This window comes from Peromyscus leucopus, chromosome 15 (assembly GCF_004664715.2).
Source record: "Peromyscus leucopus breed LL Stock chromosome 15, UCI_PerLeu_2.1, whole genome shotgun sequence".
In the NCBI taxonomy this organism is placed as follows: domain Eukaryota; kingdom Metazoa; phylum Chordata; class Mammalia; order Rodentia; family Cricetidae; genus Peromyscus; species Peromyscus leucopus.
In genome coordinates, this window is record NC_051076.1 from 70,202,795 (window position 1) to 70,228,037 (window position 25,243).

Below are 25,243 nucleotides of genomic sequence, written 5' to 3' on the forward strand. Positions count from 1 at the left end.
CTTGTCCACGAGCACTCACAGTCAGTATGCAGAATCAAGAGGTTGTACTGGACAAGCTCACGGCTTGGTGGGGTCAACCTACTCTTCTCCATCTTGAGCGAAGTCCTAAAGCCACCATTCTGGTTCCACGTGTCTGCTGATGGAGGTTGTCACTGGACTCGTGTGCATGCACACAGGCCGGAGGCCCAACTCTGGTGTCATTCCTCATGACCTGTCTATCTTTCCTTCCCTTCCCCTCTTTCTTGGTAGGGTTTCCTTTGCTCAGAGCTTGCTGAGTAGGCTAGCAATCCCATGGATATACCTTTCTCTTTCTACCTAGTACTGGGTTACTGGCTTTGTTTGTTTGTTTTTCAACACAGGGTTTTAGCTTTTGGAGCCTGTCCTGGAACTCACTCTGTAGACCAGGCTGGCCTCATACTCAGAGATCCGCCTGCCTCTGCCTCCCGAGTGCTGGGATTAAAGGCGTGAACCACCACCGCCCGGCAGGTCACTGGCTTTTTAATGTGGATTCTGGAGACGAACTAGGTACTCATGCTTGCACAGCAGGCCCTTTACCTGCTCCTTACTGGGGGCAGGGCTCACCTCTTTGTGGGAGTCTTTGTGGGCTTCCAGCGTCTTCATGATCGTCAGTTCTGCGTAGTTTTTGAATCTTGCTGGCTGGTTTCTCAGAATCTCCCGTAAAACTCTCAGTGCCAGAGCTCGAATGGAATGCTAGGTGTGAGGGGAAAAGAAATGTCACCAAATAGTATGTGGCCCTTGTCCACGCCTACAGCATGCATGGGCTCATAGGCCCCTCTACATGGATGACAAAAGTCTCCTCAACATGGGCTTCCTGGACAGTCAACTCCAGGAGGGGAGTCACTGGTGCATGGGTCCATCTTTGGGACCCAGCACCTGGAGAGGCTGGCAAAGGCTTCTACAATGAACTCTATACTGTGGGTCAAATGAAGATGGCATGTCTAAGTTCTCGGTCAGTTCCCTAGCCTTTCTAGACGAATGGAAGCTTGGACTCACGAGTCATCGTGAAACACACACAGGGATGAGCTCACGGACAGGGCCTGCCAGGTTGTGAACTCTCTGAGGTCAGCTGGAGACCCGTGTCTGTTCCTGACCTTTGGGGTGATGAGGTCACCCATGCAACAGGCCTCAAGCTGTTAAGGCCCAAGTCATGTGCCTGGAGAAAAGCCATTCCAAACAGACGCCTAATCTCAAGAAAGAGAGCGGAGTTTACTGCAAACAGAGCCGAGAAGCACATCCTGATTCCTTGTCACTCAACAGTGCACTGTGCAAACGCACGCACACAGACAGCACCTGCCCGCCTCTGTGTGACGTCATCCCATCTCCCCGCTGGGCCAGGGCAGGTGTAGCCGCGAAGGAAAGTTAGTGTGGACTTGCACTGCCTCACTTCCCCAACGCCAGACCTTTAATCCCGAGTCAGCAAACGATCCCAGGGCGGCACTTACTGCTCACCCCTTCCTCCGCTCCTGCTGCCACCAGGCACCAGCACTGTGACCCTGGGGCTGGCTACGACCTCACACTGCGCTAGCTCCTTGGAACGCCTCCCAGCCCTGTGCTCCAGCTCTGCCAGGCCACGAAAAACCAATGTGGAGAGACGGACATTACTCAGCACGTTTAACCCCAGCCGTTCCCTCCCAATTCTGCGGCAGGGGCCTGCTCCAAAGGCAGAAGGCTAGATTGGACCACCTCCTCCAAGGTTAGCCACTAAGTACCAGGCTCAGTGTCACAGCCCAGCCACGCTACAAAGCCTGCTCTGTCACATTCAAATGCCCCAGCATGAAGGTTTTGTTTTATAACTATTAATACACCTTGGGAATCTGTCTTTTAAAAAATAAATTCTGGGCAGGAAAGATGGCTCAGTGACCTGAGTTTAATCCCCAAAACATACAGAGGCAGGAAAGAAGTGACTCCTACAGGTTGTGTGTCCCCCGCCTCCTCCATGGGTTGTATGTGCCCACATAAATTAGTTTTTGTGTCCCCGCCCCCCAGACAGGATTTCTCTCTGCAGCCCTGACTGAAACTTGCTCTGTAGACCAGGCTGGCTTTAAATTCACAGAGATCCGCCTGTCTCTGCCTCCCGAGTGCTGGGATTAAAAACATTTGCCACTACTTCCCAGCAAATTAATTAAAAAATTTAAAAATAAACTTCTCTATTTCACATGAAATAAAAACGAAACTTGTGTGAAGATGAATTCTGCAAGGCTACCACCTACACTATGGGGTTTGGGCAAACTTGTGTGTGAAAGTATCTAGGTTCAGGAAGGTGTTTCGTTGGCCGGGAGACTTGGGTCTGCACATGTGAGCTGATGTGGCTGCTGCAGGCTCGTGAGTGCTCAGGAACTATGTGGAAACCGGATGAACACTTGATTTGGTGTAAACCAGGCACAGAACCCCCAAAGGGAAGCTAGTCAGCCCTGATCAGGGAAGGCCCCATGTGGGAAGGGCTGTGAGTGCCTACATCCTTGTCCCCTAGAGTTTCGAGCAGCAGCAGCAGGATGGTCTTGAAGTGCTCCTCCCACACGCCCAGGCTGTCCTCCCTGGTGATCTTGAGCAGCTCCAGCAGGGCTCCCTTGCGCTCCTCCACACGCTCGTTGTGGTTAGATAGTTCTTTCAGCAAGTCAGCCACCAGGTCCGAGTGGTCAATGGGCACTGTGGAGACAATGAGGAACCTCAGGAGATGTTGGCCACAGCGTTCCCGCCACGTTCTTTCCTACCTTGACTCTCAGTGATCGATGCTACCCTTTCCCCTCCTACGCTGCCTTGCTTGGCTGCCAGCCTCCTCCTGTGTACCCCCGACATTCTTACCATGCTGTGAGAACAGAGGGCCAGGCTAGCTGCACACCACCAGAGTCCTGTGAGTCCTCCCTTCCTTCCCATTTCCCCTGTCTATTTTTATACAGAGCTTTAAAAAAAGAACAAACAAACAAAACCCATCTTTTTCTAAACGCTCTTCCACTACCACAGTCTTGAGTCAGGCTTTCTATTGGACAACCTATAACCATTAGGGAACCCATTCCAACACACAAATTGGATCCCCCAAGGCCCTCCCATTCTCCCATTGACTAACATCTGTCCCATTCCAGTGTGTACATCCTCCCAAGGCCCTCCCGTTCTCTCACTGACTAACATCTGTCCCATTCCAGTGTGTACATCCTCCCAAGAACCCTCCTGTTCTCTCACTGACTAGTATCTGTCCCATTCCATTTGCAAGCATTCCCTCAAGACCCTCTCACTATCACGTTGACTAATATCTGTTCCATTCTTGGCTGTGCAGAGCTTGGGAACCAACACAGTAACCGGTGCCAACCCAAGTGTCTAGACTACCCATAGACTGGGAAGCCCGCTCTCCTCCACTGTTAGCCGCAGGGCTCTGCACTAGACCACACGGCTCCAAGGCACCTCTTTCCCTGGTCGTACTCACTGAAAAGCCCTCAGCCCTGAGAACTCAACTTTAAACAGGGAGCATGGGGAGCCGCTGTGGAGACAAGTCACCACACGCATGCATTCCTGGGGCATATTTGCAAATTTCTTTAGCTTCTGAGATTGAGGACAAGGACCTAAGAAAGTTCTCATGCTGAACGCTTGCCTTTCTCCATCAGCTCTTCAGTAACAGGTGATGGACAAGAGGAACCGACACTCTAGTCTCTGGTTAAGAGCAGTAAAGGAGAAGAGCAGGGTGCAGTGACTCCACAAGCAAAGAAAAAAAATCATCCCCTTCTCCCAGAAAGCGTGGGTCACAGCAAACGCCGGCCAGCCCAGGCTCACAGCCAGGAGACTAGCGCTTGGCAAATCCGGGAAATGACAGTTCCGGGATTGTTTTTTGACCCTCGGTGCCTCTTCTGTTCTGGACAGCTGGAGAACTGTCTTCTACCTCAGAACCGCACAGTATCAGGTCCTTTATTCCTTCTGTGCCTCGAGCCTGCCCCCTGCCTCACGCAGCAGCCCCCTCCAAAGTGTGCTCACTCTGAGTCTGTAACCCAACAGGCTCGAGCAATCATGCCAGGAAGTGGGCCTTGCTTTCCTTCTGGCAGGCCAATCCACTTACTTCATGATTACAGAAAGCACTCAAACAGTTATTAATTATTTAGAATGCTAATTTACATAATTTTCCACTCAAACAAAACAGATCTACTACGAGCTGCCAAAATGTCATGTGAAGTTCCCATAGAGCAAAGCTAGCGAGTGTGAGTGAGGTAGAAAGAAAAGCTTCAGCTGCTGGCACAAACACAGGCCAACCAATAGTCCCTGGCCGGTCACTGGCTTTGGTCCTGCAGACTGAATCCAGGGCCTCACATGTGCGAAGTACAATTCAATCCCTGAGCCACATTTTCTGTCCCTGGATACTGATCTTGACACGGGACTCAGAATAACTCCAGGGACACATCCCTCTGTTATATTTTGGGCAAGTATCTTAATCTTTCTGAATCTATTTGTTAGCCTGTAAAATGAGAACAGCCGTCTCCAGTCTTAGGAGCTAATGGGCATATGCTTCTTAGCAAAGTGCTAGCGTGAGGTAGGCAAGCAACGACCATCAGCTCCCCTGCCTCTTTCCTCTGGTACACAGGGCACCGCCTGAGAAGACTCGGGGTGCCACTCTGCTAAAGGAAGAGGGAAGCCTGCACATGGCTTTGGGACTTCACCTTCATGGCTACGAGAGCTAGGGCAGTAAGGGCCAAGGTCTTCAGAGAGCAAGCATTAGATGCCTGTGCCCTGGGTCAACCCCTCCACGCAGGCAGCATTCTAGAAAAGTCCCAGTAGCAGAGCCTCCATGGACAGACTGCAGGCTCTCAGAGGGTAAGACCAAGCAGGCTTCTACTCACAGGGAACCTCCCAGGCCTAAGCACATAGCAGGGACTCAGTAAGCAGTTCTGAGCAAATGATGGCCCAGGGCAGACCCCACGCTTCTGTTTGTGTGACAGGGTCCCCAGGGATGGCAGAGGGCAGTGTGTAGGAGACACAGAAGGGTGGACAAGCAGACAGACCATCTCGGAGCTGCTCCATGTCATCGTCAAACACCGCCTCCTTCAGAGCCGTCTTGTCATAGGTGTTGATGGAGTCTGAGTAGGGATACGGGTTATACTCCCGTGCCCGCTGCCCCGGGAAGGCACGTGGAGGCTGCGTGTTGAGCAGGGAGGTCTTGTTGTCCAAAGCCATCCTGCCTCCTTCTACCTCACCACCTCCCCGGCCTTCGGTGGCAGGTGAGGCTGCTCCTCCGTCTCGGGACACCTGGAACACAGCACACAGTCACTCTGGACCTCCCGACACACCTGTTCATTCGTTTGTCTTCCATCCCTCCTTCCTTTCCCCAATTGTCTGGCTCTTCTTTCCTTCCCTCCGCTTTTCCTTCTTTCACAGGGTCTCACTATGCAGTCCTGGCTGGCCTGGAACTCACTGTGTAGACCAGCCTGGCCTTGAACTCAGAGCCACATAGCTAGCTGTCTTCACCATGCTAGGACTCAAGGCATGTGCCACCACACCCGGCCCACACATTTTCTTTGATGCTTAGGAGTTTCTTAAAGAGCCAGGGATTTCTATTCGTAAGCTGCCACTGACAAAAGAGCAGTTATTGATATTTAATCTTATTTAAAACATTTTAAAAAGTGTGTGTGTCTGTCTGTCTGTCCCCACAGAGGCTAGAAGAGAGTGTTCTTCTTGGAGTTACAGGTAGTTGTGAGCTGTCTGATACAGGTGTTGGGAACCGAACTCTGGAAGAACAGCAAGTGCTCTCTCTTAATCATGGAGCCTTCTCCCCAGCTCCATGCTATTGTTATTTCTATCTGAAGAGAACATCCCTATATCTGCTTATATATTTTAGCCTGTTTTCTTTTGTTATTTGGTGGTTCACTGGATTCATGAGTTTTCTTAAGGATTGTTACCATGCGGTCTGAAGAGCTCCTTGGAAGTGGAGGAGTTATGTCCTTCATTGTCCACTCTTGAGAAGGCTGCCTCAGACCACTGTGGCTTCCGGCTCCAATGCCAACAGTTGGGGCTTCTCAACGGAACCTTAACAACACCTCCATGGAGAAAGCTAGAGTACTGCTCAGAGCCTAAAGCAGTCTAAAATTCCACAAATAAGCCCTTTGATTTGTAGATTTTTTTGAGATAATAATGAGGGTCAGCCAGATTATCTCAAACTTACCTCTAACCATGAGACACAGTAAGTATCTCCCAGGCCAAAACCACTCTTCCATTCTTTGGATACCTAGTACTGAACTTTTTTCTCCTGTCTGTCTTAACAGTTGTTTTTCAATGGTCTCTGGCATGGTTTTGATAGTCTTGCTCTGCTGGCTAGTTTTACGTCAACTTGACACAATCTAGAGTCATTTGGGAAGAGGGAGCCTCAACTGAAAAAAAAAAAAAATCCTCTAGAAGACTGGCCTGTGGGCAAGGCTCTGGTGCATTTTCTTAGTCAATAATTACTGTGGGAGCGTCCAGCCCATTGGAGGTGCTGCCACCCCTCGGCTGGTGACCTTGGGCTTTAGAAGAAGGCAGGCTGAGCAAGTCATGAAGAACAAGTCCGTGAGCATCACCCACCCACCCCCAGCACCCAGGTCTCTGCATCAGCTGACTTCCCTTGGGGATGGACTATGACATGGAACTGTAAGCAGAAACGAACCTTTTCCTCCTCCTCTTTTTTTTCTTGGTTTTTCGAGACAAGGTTTCTCTGTGTAGTTTTGGTACCTGTCCTGGATCTCTCTCTCTCTGTAGACCAGGCTGGCCTCGAACTCACAGAGGTCCGCCTGGTTCTGCCTCCCGAGTGCTGGGATTAAAGGTGTGCACCCCCCCCCCCCCCAGCCCCTTTCCTCCTCAAGCTGCTTTTGCTCATGGTGTTCTATCACAGCAATAGAAATGTAACCGAGACCTGGGATCAGGACTGTACCTTGGGCACATTTGCCTGTGCAGCCCCATACATGACAACTATGAGAACAAGTCTGGGCCAAGTGCTGGCAATAGGCAGCCTATTTCCTCACCTGGACATGATTTCTAGGAATCTGCAACAGACTGGTGATTCCCATAAAAGTGAATTTGTGCTGCTAACAAGATACAACCGTCATTGTATGTTTATATATTTTTAAAGTTATGGTAAATACACATACCCTATCATTTCAACCATCCATAATCATGGTTTAATGACATTAGATACATTCACTATTTTGTGTAATCATCAACACTATCTATACCCCAAACTTTCTCATTATTCCTCCCAAATCCTACACCCAATAATTAACATTTCCCCTGCCCCCACAAACCTTGAGTTTATTCTCTACTCATCTGCTATGCTAGGTATATCTCAGGTAAAGGAAATAAGGAAATACTAGCCCCTTTGCAACTGGCTTATTTCACTTGGTGTTATACATTTTAAGTTCAACTAGGTTATAACACAGGTCAGATTTCTTCCCTTTAGAAGGATGCCTGTCACATTTTTACCCTGGCACCTGCTGATCCACACTGGGGTTGTGTTCACCTTGGCTGCCATGACTAAAGCTACTGTAAATGCTAGCCTACAGATACCAGTCTGAATCCACGCTTATAACTCTCTGCACATATACCTCATAGAAGATCTGGAATGCATTTGTCATTGACACCTACAAATAAGGTTCTATATTATACTTAAGATACAGAGAATAGGCCTGGAAAAATGGCTCAGTGGTTAAAAGCACTGACTGCTCTTCCAGAGGTCCTAAGTTCAATTCCCAGCAACTACATGGTGGCTCACAACCATCTATAATGGGATCTGATTCCCTCTTCTGGTGTGTGTGAAGACAGGTCACTCATATACATAAAATAAATAAGTGTTTTTTAAAAGGATCCAGAGAATAAATAATATAGGTATAGATCTACACAAATTCATACCAACAAGGTGTAGACTATACCTCAATAGCAACTTCTTGAGTAGAAGGTAATTCATGGGTGACTTTGTAATTCTTACTATTAGTGTGTGTGTGTGTGTGTGTGTGTGTGTGTGTGTGTGTGTGTGTGTGTGTATGTGTGTATCACACACAAGTCGACAGTCAGAGGACAGCTTCACGGAGTCCGCTCTCTGTCCACCTTTGTGTATCAGGGACTGAACTGAGCAGTTAGTGTTTTAACCCTTTGAGCCACTTTCTCAGCCCTCCAGTCTTACTTTCTGTGTATTAGTTCTTTTCTGTCTTTCTCTTCACATAGATTTTGCAAAGATGGGCATTCCAATACACATACAACTGACATTTGTTTTGTTTTCCTCACTGCATAAGCAATTCATGTATAAAGTTTTGTAGACTAATAGTGAAACATGATACCTTGTGGAAATAATGCCGTTCTTTTCTTTTGCTGAGTTCTTTACTTAGAATAAATTATGGGTAAAGTTGACAATCACGTGTGTTTGGCGGTGGTGGTGCACGCTTTTAATCCCAGCACTTAGGAGGCAGAGGCAGGGGGATCTCTGTGGCCTCTTTGAGGCCAGCCTGGGCTACAGAGTGAGTTCAGGAAAGGCTGCAAAGCTACATAGAGAAACTTTGTCTTGAAAGACATACATACATACATACATACATACATACATACATACACACACACACACACACACACACACACACACACATATATATATATATATATATATATTCCTATTGACTTCCAGACAATTCCATTAATCTCACATAGCACCTGCATTTCACTAAAGCATTCTAATCTCTCTTACATTCAATGTTATAACGTCTACTAGAAGCAGACTGGAACCTGGATACCTGGTCCCTGTTCCTCTGTAACTGCTCAGAATGGATTTTCCAACATTTTCAACACTGTCATTTCTGGTGGGAGCCATTGCCCACCAGCTCTGACTTGCGTCTGTGCGCTGCCTTGGCAGGCCAGACCTACGTGTGCACCTGAGGAACAAGTGCACTGGCTCTGACCTCGCCTCAGCCTCTTAGCTGGAAGTGTGTCTGTACTGGTCAGTTCCTGACAACGTGACACCAATTAGCATTATGCGGACTATGTGATGGGAAGAGGGAACAGTTAGGAACTGCTTCCATTCCACTGGCCTGTGGGCATGTCTGTACGGCATCTTCCTACTTAATGACTGATGAGGAGGGCCCAGCGCACTGCGGGTGGGGCCATTCCTGAGCAGGCAGTCTTGGGTTATGTAAACGAGCCATGAGGAGGAAGCCAGGACACAGGGCTCCTCGCACTCTCTGCTCCAGGTCTTGCTTCCAGTTTCTGGCCCTGGCTTCCTGCAATGCTTGACTCTAAGTTGTAAGATGAAATAAACCATTTCTTCCCTGTCTGAATTGGGGTTTCTGTTGCTGTGAGAAAGCACCATGCCAGAAACAACTTGGGGGAGGAAAAAGTTTATTTCAGCTTCCAACTCTGAGGTCACACTCCATCACCAAAAGAAGTCAGGGTAGGAACTTGGGGCAGGAACATGAAGACAGGAACTGAAGCAGAGGCCATGGAGGAACACTGCTTCCTGGCTGTCTCCTCATGGTTTGCTCAGCCTGCTTTCTTAAAGCACTCAGGGCCACCAGCCCAGGGGTGGCACTGCCCACAGTGAGGCTGGACCTCCTACATCCATCATCAATAAAGAAAACAGTCTGTATACATTTAGACTACAGGGCTGTCAGTGGATATTCTGGTGCGTACTTGATCGACTCCACTGAGGAAGAGCCTGTGCATATAGGAAGGGCTGTCTGGATTTCAGGGAGGGACTGTTTATGACAGATTCCATGACAAGCTGAGTCGACTAGGAACCCATATCAGAGATGGAGCTGCATGTGGTTCAGTAGTCAGCACTGGTTCAATTTCCAGTTCCACATATACACAAACAGATCAAAATCCGATGCCTTAATCACCAATGGCACTGTAGCCCTGACAACCTGTCCCCTCCACATAATGGGTCCCCAGGAAATGTGAGGTTTCTTGGGCCTCGCCATCTTTTCTTTCTCTTGTCAATTTTTACTCCTTTCAATTATTATCAAAGCATTTTTGTACTTTTAAAACATAGAAAGCCCTGCAGGGACGACCAAACCAAACTAGTAGGAACTCATGAAAGTTGGATCAAAAGCTGTGGAGCCTGCATGGGACTGGACTGGGCCCTCTGCATGGTGAGACAGATGTGTAGCTTGATCTGCTTGGGGGGCCCCCTGGTGGTAGGATCAGAATCCATCTCTGGTGCATGAGCGGGCTTTTTGGAGCCCACTACCTATGATGGGACACATCCTGCAGCCTTGAGGCGGGGGAGGGGCTTGGACCTGCCTCTACTGAATGTGCCTACCCATGGGAGGCCTTGCCTTCTTGTGGGGGGCAGTGGGGGGTGGATTGGGAGGGGAGGGCTGAGGGGATAGGAGGAGGGAAGAGGGGAATCTTTGATTGGTGTGTAAGGTTAATGAAAAAATTTTCTTAATAATAATAAAAAAATGATAGAAAGCACTGATTCAGACCCCAAACAGAACACTGGGTGCCCACTTACGGCACATCCACATGGTAAATCATCATGCATGGAGGCTCACATGGACTTCCCACGAGGAAAGCGGGTTGTCTTCCCTGAAGCTCTGTCCCTGGTCCCCCGGGACCTCACCCCTCGGCTTCTTTCCCATCTTCCTAGCTGTGCTGCCCTGGGCTTCTCCTCAGGACACTGTCCTCACCTGGTGTCGGGCACTTTACCCTTCACTTTCTTTTCAGACCACAGACTCACTCTTCAGTGCCTCTCAAGTCTCTACTCTGGCCTCCGCACTGACTTTCTAGGTTGGCTTAGCTGTCACGGGCCCTGCAATCCACACGTACCCACAGCGAGAATCACGGCATTCTCAATGCGTCACTGCACTTGCTCACTCTCTTCTCCCTCTCAGACATTACCACCTCACCAGATCACCTGTCTTAGGAGCACAGGAGACTTCTGGGCCCTCTGTTAACGCCTTTTCCTCTAGAACAGTGGTTCTCAACCTTCCTTAATGCTGTGACCCTTTAATACAGTTCCTCACGCTGTGGTGATCCCCAACCCTAAAATTATTTTTGTTGCTATTTCATAACTGTAATTTTGCTGTTATAAATCATAATGTAAATATCTGGGTTTTCTAATGGTCTTGGGTGGCCCCTGTAAAAGGATCATTCAACCCTTAAAGGGGCTGCGACCCACAGGCTGAGAACTGCTGTTCTAGGGTCCCTGGTTCCCTAGAGCTGGGCTTTCAGACACTCAGATACATTCTCCCATGCCAAGCTTTTTGTTTTGTAGTATTACTATTATAATTATTATTTTTCTTTTTTTGAGACAGGGTTTCTCTGTGTAGCTCTGGCTGGCCTTTCAGAGATCTGCCTGCCTCTGCCTCCCGAGTTTTAATGTAGTTCCCAAGTCAAGCTCTCATACCTGTGTGGCAAGTACTTCACTGACTGAGCATCGCTTGGGCCCAGACTCACCACGTTATCACATCATAGAAGCAGAACATGTCCAAGACAGATGAATAAAAGCTGAGAATCTCTCCCGAAATGTCTTTAAACTGCCTTGGGCCTCTAACAACACCATCATTTTAGCACCAGAGTAGAAAACTCGGTCACCAGGGAGTTCAGCGTGGGAAAGACTCAAGTCCACTGCCACAGCTGTCCCCTGGCCCGGGATACTCACGAGATCGCAATCCTTCTTGCCATCTCGCTTAATTGGCTCGTTCAGGTCCTCTTGGCTTCGGAAGCTGAACTTTTCAATGGCTTCTGTAACTCCACGCAAAGAGCTGTAGATTTCTTCAGAGTTCAGGTTCTCTGTATCATAGTCCAGCATGCTATAATTTAAAAGAAAAAAAAAAAGCATTTTTTTGAAAAATGGAGGTATGTGTAGAAAACCAAGACACCAGCCTAAATGATTTAGTAATTTGGAGTAAGACTAAATATACTTGGGGTCTTTGGGTTAGTTGGGATGAAAAGGGGGCAGCTCTTGTAGGGCACTGCCACTGTCCATCTTTCACGTCCAAGCTGGCCCCAGACACAGCACACAGCACCCAGGAACCAGTGAGGAACAACAAAGCCACGAGAACGTGAGAACTCAGGAGTGACATTGGTGACTGGATGCACAAGGGAATGGAGGTGGAAAAGGAACGTTCTTTTCTTGGAGATGAAAAATGGGTGTTTGGTTGTTACTGGTCTCAAATGTACAAACTCTAGAGGAACAGGCACATGGAAATAAGCTCGGATTACAGAGAGCCTTCTGAAGAGTAGAGCAAACCACTTCACAGGACCAGGCTAGGCACACCAGAATCCAATCTGGAGAAACAAGTAAGACCCTACCTCGAAAAATACAAGACACTAGCTTGGGAGCTGAAGTCAGATCTTCCTTCACCGGGCTCCTGGGGCTCTACTTCCCACGTGGTCTACCCAGGAGCTTGCTGGGAATATCAGATTTTTTTATTAAAGCAAATCTTAAAGAGATGAGCCACCTTCCTGGATGGACATCTAAAAACACTTGTAGAAACAATACTAGTCCTTTATGGGAAAGTGATGTCAATTGCTGTCCTCTGAGACACTAATAATAATAAAACATGAAACCGAAGAAAGGAGAGTCTTCTGGTGTCCTGCAGAATGTCAGCAAATGTTCTTTAGATGTGTGAAAGGGCACTGAACGAAGAGGGCCACGAGAAAACACCCACACCTCCCTACTGAGAATTCAAAAGACAAGCAGCACAGGACGGGTAGACAACAGTGAAAGCAAAGCATGCTGGGACATTAGCCAAGGACGGTCGAAGCACTGCTTGCTTTAGAGAGCATTTGTGGTGGCTTCAGTGAGACTGTCTCCCAGAAGCTCTGGCATTTGAATAACCGGTCCATAGTTGGTGGCACTATTTGGGGGGGGGGGGAGCGGGTGTTAGGAGGTGTGGCCTTGCTGGAGGACTCTATCACTGGCTATGAGCTTTGAGAATAAAAAGCCTTGCCTACCTCCCAGTTTGCCCTCTGCATCATGCTCGCTTTTGAAGATGTGAACTCTCAGCTTCCTGTTCTTGCCACCGTGCCTGCCTACTGCCATGCCTGCCTGCCATGATGGACTCTTACCCCTCTGAAACTGTAAACCTAAATAAACGTTCTGTCTTGGCCAGAAGCTGGTGCCAGAGACCGAGGAACCCGGCCGTGTGGTTGTACGGAGGAATGTGGAAGACTTGGGAGCCATCAGGCAGGAGCCCAGAAGACAGGAAGTAGTACCGAGAGCAATGCAGGCTGCAGCCGCTCAGCTCACGAGGCTTCAGAAGGGAACAGAGTTAGGAACTGGGCCGGAGAACTTTCTTGTGATATTTTGAGAAAGAATCTGGCTGCCTTTGTCCGAAGAAGCTGCCTGAGGCTAAGTAAAAAAGCAATGGACTAATTTCTTTGGAGGAGGAAATTTCAAGACAGGATGGCATTGAGCCCGTGGCATGGCTATTACCAACCACACTTGTGCAGTCTACAAGCGGGGCAGAGAGAGACAGAAACTGCACTCTGTGGAGAGAAACAGTGCTAAGAAGCTCCATGTCGTCGTCGTCGTCGTCGTCGTCGTCGTCGTCGTCGTCGTCAAGCCCTGTGCTACAAGGAGGGGCTGTGGCAGATAAGGAGAGACCCCTGCTCCGCACAGAAACAAAGGGAAAGATGCCCTCATCAAGACCCCACCCAGCCAAGCTTCCAAATTGTGAAACCATGTCTAAGGAGTTTTCTGTTCCTAAAAAGCGACTGAGTAAAAGTGTTGCTGTGCTAAACTAGGTAAGGATGCCCGTGTGGTACTGGCTTTAGAGGCAGGAAGGATGCAAAAGGGGAAGGGATGTGAGTCTTTCTGCAGTTTCAGAGAGACACTGAAGACAAGGTGTGGTGGGGGAATCCGTCCATGGATGCCCCAAGAGGGCAAGAGGCTGAGATGCCATTTTGTGAAGCTGTCAAAGTGAAGTCTGTTAACAGTGGAGAGAGAGCCCAAGATGCTGGAGACACCAGTCATGAGCTATCTGCCAAGGAAAGCTGTGCACAGAGTAGAGCCAGCCCAGGGAAGACGTACATCACAGGCAGCGCAGCTGGCGGGACAAAGCCATCGGGGCCTTTGAAAAGCTCAGACATGGACAGGGAGCTGGAGGAGTCACATTTGCTCTCATGGGTTCTCTTGTGTTGGTTCAGTATTTCTTGACTACGCCGCCATTCCCTCCTTCTGGAACAGCACTGTCTCTTCTGTGCCACTGTATACTGGAAATCTGTAACTTAGCTTGTTTTTCCAGGGGTTACAAGTAAGAGATTCCTAGAGTCTCTAAAGAGACGTTGGGCTTTCAGACGATGAGAACTTTTGAAGTTGGACTAAATACACTTTGTACGGTCATAGCAACAAGTGTATGGGGGCCAGGGAGTGGAATTTACTAGTTTGAATGAGAATGTCCCACACAGGCTCTGCTGTTTGATCTTTTGGTTCCCAGTTAGTAGCACTGTTTGGGGGTTTAGGAGGTGTGCCCTTGAAAGCACATCACTAGGGGGTGGGCTCTGAGCGTTTATATTTATAGCCTCGCCCCAGTTTGTTCTCCCTGCTTCCTGCTTACGGTCTGAAGATGTGAGCTCTCAGCTTCCTGCTGCCACGCCTGCTACTTGCTGCCACGATCCCTTTGGAACCATAGCCCAAATTAACTCTTCTTCCTGTAAGCTCCTCGGCCATGATGTTTTATCACAGTGATAGAAAAGTAACGAACACAGTATTCGAGAAAGGATGAGATGCTGCAAACAAATTTCACTTTTAGAAAGTCCTGAGCTAGCTGAGGAGCGGTGCACTCGGACAATCCTTGGCTGGACACAGACAAGCACTCGGCATTGCCAGCTCTTCTACAACGTGAGAGCTGAAGAGCAAGGTGTCCACTGGTGAGATCTGTTCCTAATGACCACACTGTCTAGCCATATACGGCACAAGAAGTAAGTTTCCTTTAAGCCAAACACAACCGGAACTGGGTAAGTGTCATGGAGTGGCCAGATCTCGGCCCGTTGGAGAGTGCAATGATCCAGATGTTTTCTAACGCTGGCTACAGCAACAGCCCCGAGCTGACTCTCTGGGTGGAAGCCACTGGCCTAGCACTGCACAACTGGTCCACACGGAATCCCTCATTCCTGATAAATGGAAGGAAGCACACATCAGCTGGATTAGGAAAGTTCAGGTAACACGTGCCAACTCAAAAGACTGGCCGTGGCTGGCACTCAGTGAGATGAAACATGAGCCCTGAACACATCTGCAGCTGAAGCCAATGTGTGCACCCATGAGAAGTTAAATTGAAAACCAGACCGAGCAGAACTCATGGGTTCTAGGCATTCTCAGGTCACAGGCTGTCCTGAAGTCAACGATCCAGAATGTTAAAAGTGTGACTGGAGAGGGAGTTCCACGTTCCTTTCCTAGGCACTCTGCAGCACCAAATTACATTCACAAGTGTTTATACATCTGACCAGTACACTATTTTTATACAGAAAGACTGAATATTATGACTCAAATAAAATATATATACAAGATGTAAAAGAATGCCTTAAATACTTTTAATCACAACAACCAAAGATAATAGCATAGCCCATGCAAAAGAAAAAAAAAAAAAAACTCAAAGAATCGAGAGAGTGATGGATGGACGAGAGGTGGTCTGGAGGAACGTTCAACCTTTTAAGGGATGTCACAATATTATTTTCCACGTGTTGCTTCAGAGAATGTTGGCTTTCAGATAAATTCACCCCGTGATTTTCAACCCAAACTCTCTTAAAATATTTCACTTTAGTTCAAATGACTGCGCCATCACAACAGCCTCTTCTGAAGATAACAAAGGCTCTGCCAGCTCTTGTTCCCTTCTCCCTTTCCAGGAATGACAACTCCAGCTGCCACGTTGGGAGCACTGTGGGTGTCCACACTGTCCTGAGGCCATTCTCCGAGGATTACTTGTTCAAGTCTCTCGGGAGGAAGCTGAGTTCTAGGTGTGAGAGGCAACTGTTGTCTAGTGATGGGCACCATCCCCCTTTCTGCCTTTTCTATGATGTCTATGGATTAATCTTTCTTAAGATCAACACCTTTAAGTCTCCGCTTCTCAGGAAAAAAAAAAGAATTTCCCAGGAAGGCTGTCATCAGGAAGTGGGTTGGACAAACAACCCTAAATCTATTATTAAAAGACTTATGTTTTTACTTTTGTGTATGTATGTGCATGTGCGTGTGCGCGTGTGTGCGCGCGCGTGCACACACACTCGCACAGGTACACACAGAGGCCAGGAGCAGGTGTTAGCTCGTTAGAGCTAAAGTTATAGGCATTTGTGAGCCACCTGAAGTAGGCGCTAGAGGACTGAAACTGATAGAGCCCCAACCTGAGACTTGAGGGATGACACGTGTGGCTCACGGGGAGGAGCCAGAAGTAGACCATGAAGGGGCTGGTGAGGTGAACCTGCACGTGACACATAATGCCTCATTTTAGTTTGGAGACAATCCCAGGCCATAATATTTCAGGTTAAAGACCAGGTCTTGATCACCTGTAAACATCAGCTCAGACCCCAGGGCTTCCTGAGGAGTCTTAGATTAGGAAGAGTAACTCAGCCAGCCAACAAACAGTCTGAGGTCCTGTTACCCAGCACTGCAGCCTAAAGCAGCCCAGTGACTGCCCTGTGGAGAACCAGACGGTGGGTGGGAAGGGGCACTGCGTCAGGACGCCAAGAAGAAACCGAACGGGGAGAGAGGAAGTCTGCTCTCTGGACCTTTCTTTTCTGTCGTTTTGGGAGATGACTACCACACACAGAGAGAGAGTCATTTCCACTCAGCTTTCTCTCCTCAGCTGCTTACCACAAGTTCTCCTTATGTTTCCCCTCACCCTCAATGCTGGACACTGAACCCAGGGCCTTGTGCGCAACAGGGAAGTCCCAGCCCAAGGTGTAAGTCAGTGTGTGCTCACTGTTACCCGCTGGGGAGTTAGACTGATGTGTTACTATGTGCTTATGGGAAAGACGATTCTGGAGAGGGGTGTCCTCTGGACGGCAACCTTGATGGCTGGCTGGAAGATGGCTGGAGTGAGGCTCAGTGTGTGGAAGGACATGCAGGCCAGCATGTGGGGGACAGTCGTTGAAGCGGATCTACACTGGGTGACAAGGGTAACCTCAAAAAACAGGGACAAGTGCAGTTATCATTAAAAAGTAGAAACAAGTCTATGCATCAGCTGTCACAGGAACCCATGGCTGCTGCTTTTTGTTTTCCAGACTTGCTTTTTAAATTCTTAAATTTATTATCGTGTGTGTGTGTGTGTGTGAGCGCACATATGCACGAGCACCATGATGTATATGAGGAGGTCAGAGGACAACTTTGTGGAGTTGGTTTCACCTTCTACCTTTATGTGGGTTTCAGGGACTGAACTCAGGTTGTCAGGTATGGGCACATCACCTCACAGACCCTCTGGCTTTCTTTTTTTTCTTTTTCTTTTTTAAAAAACTCTTATCCTTTTACACAGTGGGGTACACACTCCTCTTACAGAGCAAAGTGACAGCTGGGCCGCCTGTGTCCTGCCCATGAGATGACAGGCTTCTAGGAAAGGCATGCTCTTAGCTTTGGATCTATTACAGCATCCAAGAGACCTGGAAAAGGTGTCTGGAGGAGCACATAGAGTGTTCTTGGGCTCACAGACTTACTGTTTTATAACCTCACAGAAGGCCTGTCCTTCTAGACCTGTGACAGTCACTCAACCGGTGCTGGGCAGCTTCACGTCCCGCCAGCAGCCAGTGCGACAAATAATGTCCTATCTGAAAGTAGGGCATCTTTCCCAATTAACACATTTGTTTGTTAGTAGTACTGGAGACTGAACCTAGGGTCTCAGGCATGCTAGGGAGGAGCTCCACCACAAAATTAGAGCTTCAGCCCTAGGTAGGGCATCTGGAGGGAGAGGAGACAATGAAGCTACCTATCCTGGGGGTTTTGTCAACTTGACTGAAGCTAGAATTATCCAAGAAGAGGAACCTTCAGTTAAGAAAACGCTCCTATCACATTGCTTGTAGGCAACTCCGTGGGGGCATTTTCTTGATTGATGTGGGAGGGCACTAAGGACAGTGTCATGTCCTAGGCAGCTGGTCCTGAGTGGTATAAGATGGCAGGCTGAGCAAGCCATGAGAACAAGCCAGGAAGCAGCACTTCTCCATGGCTTCTGCTTCAGTTCCTGCCTCGAGTTCCTGCCCTGCTTTCTCCGGAAGGAGGACTATAAATTATAAGCTGGAATAAAGCCTCTCCTCCCCAAGCTGCTTTTGGCCATGACGTTTTATCTCAGCAGTAAAAAGCAAACTAAGACACAAGCTCTTAGGGCATCCTGTCTGGGTGCTGTGACATAGCATGTAAGGGAAGCAGTCGGTCTGTGCATTCGTGCAGAAAGAGCAACTTGTGCAAAGTAGAGGTCTTACCCGACCCTTAGCAGGGCTCTTCTGCACCGGACACCCATATTAAGGGAACTGCACCCTTCACTGCTACATGGACATTATGAGGTGTCCTGAATGCCACTCTAGGCCAAACAGCCCATGAGGGTAAGTGGTGAGGAGTCTGGCTGGGTGGTTAAAGAAGTTACTGTTCTTAGATGGAGCGGTAGCCTGGCTCCCGAGCCTGCTCCTGCTCACACAGCTCACCCAGGCTCCATTCCTGCAAGGCTAAACGGAAGCAAGGCTCACACCAGAGGAGTACAGAGGCTTTCGAAAAGATCCAGAGCAACCTTGGAAACACAATAATATTGTGACATTTTGAACAAATTTAACAGGTAGCATGTTACCTGGGAGAGTAAGAGCGCCTGAGATTCTTGTGGGAGGGAGCGGTGGGAATGGAGTTAGGCTGAGAAAAGGGAGGTGGGGGCTTCGATAGCCCATCGGCACTCCAACCCCACAACCGACTGCAGTGATCAGAAGAGGAAAATCAGAGAGAGAAACACAGACGCAAGGGGGAGGGGAGGAGGAAGACACTCCAGCAGAGGGTCTTCAAGTCTCCTCGTTCCTGACAAAGTCCCATCAAACTAGCTGGAGCAAAATTCAGTACTTCATACACAGAGAAAAAGAACAGGTTCATCTTACACTTTGCTCCTCAGTATTCTTTTCTTATTCTTTTCTTTCCCAACCATGGGCTAAGCTGACTTTAAGAGTCAATCGAGTCCCCAAATTTAGTGTACATACCTGTGAGAGGGCACACCTGCCTGCCTGGGCTGGGTGTGCACTGGAAGCACTTAGGAGAAACTAAGGATGCTCAGGTTACCACCCTAGTGGTTATTCCTGAAATGACCAGAGGTGGCACTCTCAAGACTCAGTTGAAGTGGGAAGGAAGCAGGAGATGCTCCAAGACCACATTATGGTAACTCAGCACTCCAGAGATGGACAGTGCTCCTGCCCTGGGGATCTGGTGGGAGTTCAGGGGACAAGTGCCATCGGAGGGTGGGTACACGGGGGCAGTCTGTCTCAGTTAGCTAGCTCAGAGAAGGAAATAGAATAAAGAAACGAATGGCATCCCCCTGCTTCTGTATCATCCAAAGGAAACTAAAATACATTTGGGGACACAGGTCTCTATCTGCTGGCCACAGTGTCACCACCGGGCCTGGGCTTGTGAAGGTCCCCAGGGAAAGTCCTAACTTCTGCTACAAGTACAGAGGACGGAATGAGAACACAGGGCAGAGTCCACAGCATCCTGCCTGCCACAGCACAGTCTGTACATGTGTGTACGTATGGAGGTCAGAGGACCACCTCAGGGGCACCAGTTCTCAGGCACCTTCTATTTTCTATATGAGACAAGGCCTCCCCTGCAAGCTGGAGCTTCACCATGTAGGACAGGTAGGCTAGCTTGCACGCATGTTCTGGGAACCTGTTTGTCTTCACCTCTCATCACATTATTGCTGGGAATACGCGCGTGCACCACTGTGCCGGGCCTTTTTAAAACAATTTTAAAACTAGGTTCTGAACTTAGGTCCTCAGGCTTGCAAGGCACGTGGCTTATCAACTGAGCCCTCAGCACTTTCAGTACCCACTGACAAGGTTCTCACAGCAGGTATCCCCAGGATCAGCATCCCTGAGGAGGGTCACAGAAGCCATTTGTGGGGACAACACAGCTTGGAGGTGAGAGGTCACCGCGGTACAGGGTCTAAAGCCCTTCTTGAAGCCACACTCTGGGCTGGGGGAACAGAGGTGCCACTTTACTCTGACAGGAGAGGACACGAGAGCCACTGTGGGGTGGCTGTGCCAGAGCGGACCATGCAGGTCCATCCTGTTCGAGGACACGCTCATCAGGGGCATCCTCCAGACTGGAGCAAGACCCCGGACGCTTGGAACTGCAACCTTTCTCTACCACAAAATCATAATGGGCAAAATGAGCTAAGCTATAAGTATTTGCTAAACGATGGAAAAAACATAGGTCATAAACCTCTGCTCAAATATCATGTCATACTTGTTCATTAGTTGGGAATAGCTGGCTGCCATTCTTCTCTCAGAACTACTCAGTGATGAGATGGTTTACAAAGCGTTAGCCTGCTGCCATCTCTGATTACCACTGGGTTGAAGAAAAGAACTTCCTCACCGCACAGGTCTAAAGCTAGCATCATATTAGAGCTGTTACGGCTTTTGAACCATCCCTTATCACCACGATCAAATCACACAACTTTTGGACACAAAAAAAATTTTTAAATCCTAGTTCATCTTGATGTTCAGAATTCAATAAAAACAAGTAACTGTTCTTTTTTCTTCTTCAGAATAAAAAGCTAACACTTTACAGTCCAGATCATGCTTCAAGGGTACCACTCAGAAACATGGCGGAGGCTGCACGTGACATGTTTATCACTCTCGATAAATGGCACGCTATTCAACTCTTCTGCTGAGTCTAAAGCTTCATTTCTTTTATAATTTCCCTAGTAGAAAGCATGCTGCCCACTTGAGAGTTTCTTCCCATGATACAACCAGGAGGGGCAGTTTCTACCAAGAGACAAACCATCTCTCCTGTGGAGCTCAGGCTGGGGCAGGCTGGTCAGATGTCTGAGACTGAAGGGGGACTTTTTTTTTTTTTTTTTTTTTTTTTTTTTTTTTTTTTTTAAAAAAGAAAGAACTAAATAATTCCCTAAAAAAAGATTTGGCAACAAGAAAATATGTAGGCCACAGCCAGACCTTTTGATATTGAAAATAATTCTCTTCATTCCTTTCACCTAACAGTTAAAAAAAAAAAGCTATGGTTAAGAATTAATGGAAAATTTTAATGATTTGGAGATCTACAAAGATTAATTTCTAGCCAGTTCTTTGATAGATTCTACTAGCACACCCATCCATTTTTTGTTAAACTTAGGCATTTAATAAACAAAATAATAAAATGCTTCATTTGAGGTATCTTTTCTTATTACCTAATACTGCAATAACTAAAAGTATGGTACATGAACTATACATTATGAAAGAACAGACTTCTCAGTTAACAGTGCAGAGCATCATGTCTAGACAAAGCAACAATTTGTAGAGAATATGCATTTTCCATCAAATTTTCACTGTCTGGATTGGACCCTGGTCACTCAGGATAAAACATATACTCGAGAGATCTTAGTAGCCTATTACACTGGGGAAAGGGCAGATGTATTTTCATCAGCTTCTGGTCACAACTGTCTAATTCTAACAACACACTGAAATCCTGACAACACAGATCGAATCTGAAGATGTAACATCAGACCAGATATTACAGATCAGGGATCACGTACAAAGCAATACAAAAACAGCAAGCTGCTATAACAGCTTGTAAAAGACATGCTTTCAAACAAACAAACAAATAAACACACATACAGCATGCTTTCCCCAAGCGGAAAAAACGATATCCTTTGTTCCATAATATTGATAGTATACCTGGGGCCTGAAAAGAACTCTACTGGTAAGAAAGAAATTCACAAAAAGTTACATTTAAAAGTGTGTGCCAGGCTTGGTCTCACATACTGTAATATCAGCACTGGGGGAAGTGAGGCATGGGATTGGGAATTCAAGGCTATCTTCTGCTTATATGATCAGCCTGGCTAAGAGACCCTGTCTCAAAGGAAAAGCAAACCAGGAATAAATGTGGCCATCTTTCCAGCAGACGGAGGCCTTGACCAGGGAAGGGCACATTTGGCATATTCTCACTGCATTGTAAGACCTCATGACAGTACTACAGGACAAAACTCTTCGAGATTCTCACCGTCCAAAGACTTTGACTTCTCATAGATAAAACAGCACTTGTGGCCCTTGCTAGTCTAGAATATTTGTGGCTTCTTAGAAGCACCACTCTGCGGGGCTAAGGAAATGCCAACCCACGAGAGGGAGTTATCAAAGTCTCCCTGCAGACCTCTAACAAGTCCTAAGATGGAGCGCTTTCTTCTCTGAAGTCACACCCCACTGTTGGGCATGGTGGTGTATGACTGTAATCTCAGCGACCTGGAGCTAAGGCAAGATATCTACGGAAAGTTCCAGGCCAGTCAGGATCACATAGTAGACCCTGTCTCGAAAACAAAAATAAAAACAAACAAGTAAGAAGTTAACCCCTGACTCTGTAAGGCCACTGCGCATGGTCCTCACAGGAATCTACGCACTGAACCTTGTGACACACAGGTCCCCAGCCACTGTCTTTTCAGAGCAGCATCTGCTTTAAATGGGACATGGGCAGGCCTGGAGCAGCTCCCTGACTTGAAAACGACATCAGGCTTGGTGTAGACTCGGAGGGGTTTATAGATAACTCAATAAGCTGCTCACTGCAGCACGGCACGGGAGTCAACCCCCAGAGACCACACGGTCACAGCTCTGACACTCTGCTAACAGCTGAGGTCTAAGCCAGGCTGCACGGAAAGCAGGCCTCTTCAGTTTTCACTCCTGTGGAGGGAGCTTACCTTGGAGATAGTCCCCCATGGGAACAGTTGGTGGGTGAGGTCAGGGGGCTGGTCCTGCTGCTGGGGTGTCGGGAAGGCGTCCGGCCAATTGTATTGCTTGGAGATCCCTGGAGCAAAGGAGTGTAGGCATCATTGTCCAAAGGCTTTCTCGAAATCCAAATCCAACTCCACTCTGTCTCTTAAGCCATGTGTAAATGGGTAGGAGCTGTCCACAATGTCCCCCAGTCCCGGCCTCCACAAATTATTAGCTGATGGATGGATAACTGCTCTGTAGGAATGCCTGGAGCTTAATGACCATCGTCAGCTTATGGTGGTTAATACTGACTCTTATCTGACGGGATCCAGAATCACTAGAGGTGTCTGTGAGAAACCTCCAAGACTGGATTAATGATGGTGGATGATCCACCCTGAATACCGGCAGTATCATCCCACAGGCTGGAGTGCCAGGCTGCACAAAGGGAAGACGGTGAGCTGAGCATCAACAAACAGCCACTACTTTCTTAACTATGGATGCAGTGTGACCGGCTGCCCCTCCTGCCTGCTGCTTTTGGCATCCCCGTCATGGTGACTGTACCATCCTGGAAATGTGAACCAAAACAAATCTTCCCTTCCCTCAGCTCCTCTTGAAATGAGAAAAGGAACTACCACAGCTGTGCTAGCGTGATACACACAATGAAGCATTTCTCTCATGACAGAGCTAAAATATCTAAGACAGATTCAAAGACTGAATGAATAATAGAACAACTGAGTGAAAAGTTAACTGACTCGACAACCTTACCCTAAGAAAAAGGCCACATATGAGTACCAAGTCCATTCACCTCCAGGGCGGACGCCAGGATCAGAAAGGACCCCAACCTCCATAGGCTCACAGCTATTAACAAAGAACAGGGAAGCTGGCTGTCCATCAGCCTTGCAGCTGGGTGGGTCACTTGGAGGTCAGGACCGAACCACAAGCAGGGCACTTACCACACTGGTGTTACTGGAGTTCTTGAGGTGGTTATGCAGGAGTTTGGTGGCACCATCCTGGAATGTTTTTGGCAAGGCACCAAGTAACATGGTAAATTCAGGCGTGTTCAATTCAAACAGAGAGATAAGCACAATCTGTGCTGCCTGGAAAGAGAAGGCATAGCTAAGAGATGTCTAACACCACGTCTCAAGAGTGTTCACTAACGCTCTTTCCTAAGGAGAGCATTTCTGTAGAACTGAAATCTGGAGAAAATGGTCACGTCAGTAGAGAGAGCCCGACTTTTATCAGGAACATTCCCTGCTTCTGTTTGAATGTCCTGGTCTTGACACATTTCTTTTGTTGTCTAGCACTAGGAAGGAAGTCAGTAAATAGAATAATAAGAACATACTAGATGTTTAAGATTGCCCTCACTCCAGTGAGAGCTGGACAGGCTGGCAGTGTACCCCGGTGCAGCCTGGGAAGAGGGAGCTTCCAGGTAAACCACTGCTGGGTTAATCCTGGGACACTCTACCCACTGCACTTGACTGAGAAACTACTAATTTTAAATACACACGAAAACTTCCTTTTTTTATGCCTCAGAACCAAGGACACAGACTTTGGGGAAACAAATGGGATCCCGACGATAGACAAAAGCACACTTTTTATTAACTGAGGTAACAATGCATAGACATTGGCAGTGCTGGGGCACCTGGGGAGGCAATGAGCTAAAACAGGAGACAGGGACTTTCCCACAAGCCAAGTGCTCCTCAGGGAGTTAGCCCCAAAGACTCCGGAATGAACGAGGAGGCTGACGTACAGATGCCAAAGCGGACACGGTGGCACACACCTTTATCCCAGCACGGCAGGCAGAGAAGACCCCAGTTAGGGCAGCCTGGTCTACACAGTGAGCTCCAGGTCAGCCAAGGGTGAAGAGTGAGACGTTGTATTAAACAACAACCAAAAAAAAAAAAATAAAACAAAACAAAACAACCACCTCATAAACTAAGCTGAAAGATACTTCTGGTAAATGCCAATTGTCATTTCTTGTTCATTTCTAAGAGTCAAAAGAAAGGAAAAAAACATTATGCAAAACTATTTCTAAAGATACAATAGTTTCTTTATAGTCTTTAAAGATAGTTTCTATTTCATTTTAACTAATTATATGATATCTTTTTTTCAGAGGCTATAAATTTTAGAATTGCAGTCAAGTATTTGGGATATTTTTCTAGGACATAGGCTCAAATTAAAAACTAAGTAGAATGATATTTTTCTTTCTTTTTTATATTTTTTGGAGACAGGGTTTCTCTGTTTAACAGTCCTAGCTGTTCTGGAACTTGCTTTGTAGACCAGGCTGGTCTTGAACTCACAGAGATCCGCTTGCTTCTACTCCCAAGTGGTGGGATTAAAGGTGTGCACCACCACCACCCAGCTAGAATGATATTCTTCATGGGACAAAAAAAATTTTTTTTTTTGGATTTTCTAGAACCATTCATTTAGA

The 25,243-nt window shown here is 47.6% G+C and overlaps 1 protein-coding gene across 50 annotated transcripts in view; it reads right to left on the minus strand.

Annotated features, from left to right (window-relative positions):
- The window catches only part of Clasp1 (cytoplasmic linker associated protein 1), a 233,127-nt gene that overhangs the window by 20,238 nt on the left and 187,646 nt on the right, over positions 1-25,243 (minus strand). For 30 of the 50 annotated variants that reach the window (XM_037211502.1, XM_028879821.2, XM_037211517.1 and 27 more), the window contains 7 exons: positions 23,766-23,909; positions 22,800-22,906; positions 18,711-18,827; positions 11,609-11,759; positions 5,001-5,244; positions 2,477-2,667; positions 583-711 (listed from right to left, as the gene is read on the minus strand). In XM_037211502.1, coding sequence (XP_037067397.1) covers positions 583-711; positions 2,477-2,667; positions 5,001-5,244; positions 11,609-11,759; positions 18,711-18,827; positions 22,800-22,906; positions 23,766-23,909 — 1,083 coding nt within the window. The remainder of the gene's footprint in view (positions 1-582; positions 712-2,476; positions 2,668-5,000; positions 5,245-11,608; positions 11,760-18,710; positions 18,828-22,799; positions 22,907-23,765; positions 23,910-25,243) is intronic. The other 20 variants (XM_028879823.2, XM_037211525.1, XM_037211520.1 and 17 more) reach the window with 1 other exon arrangement.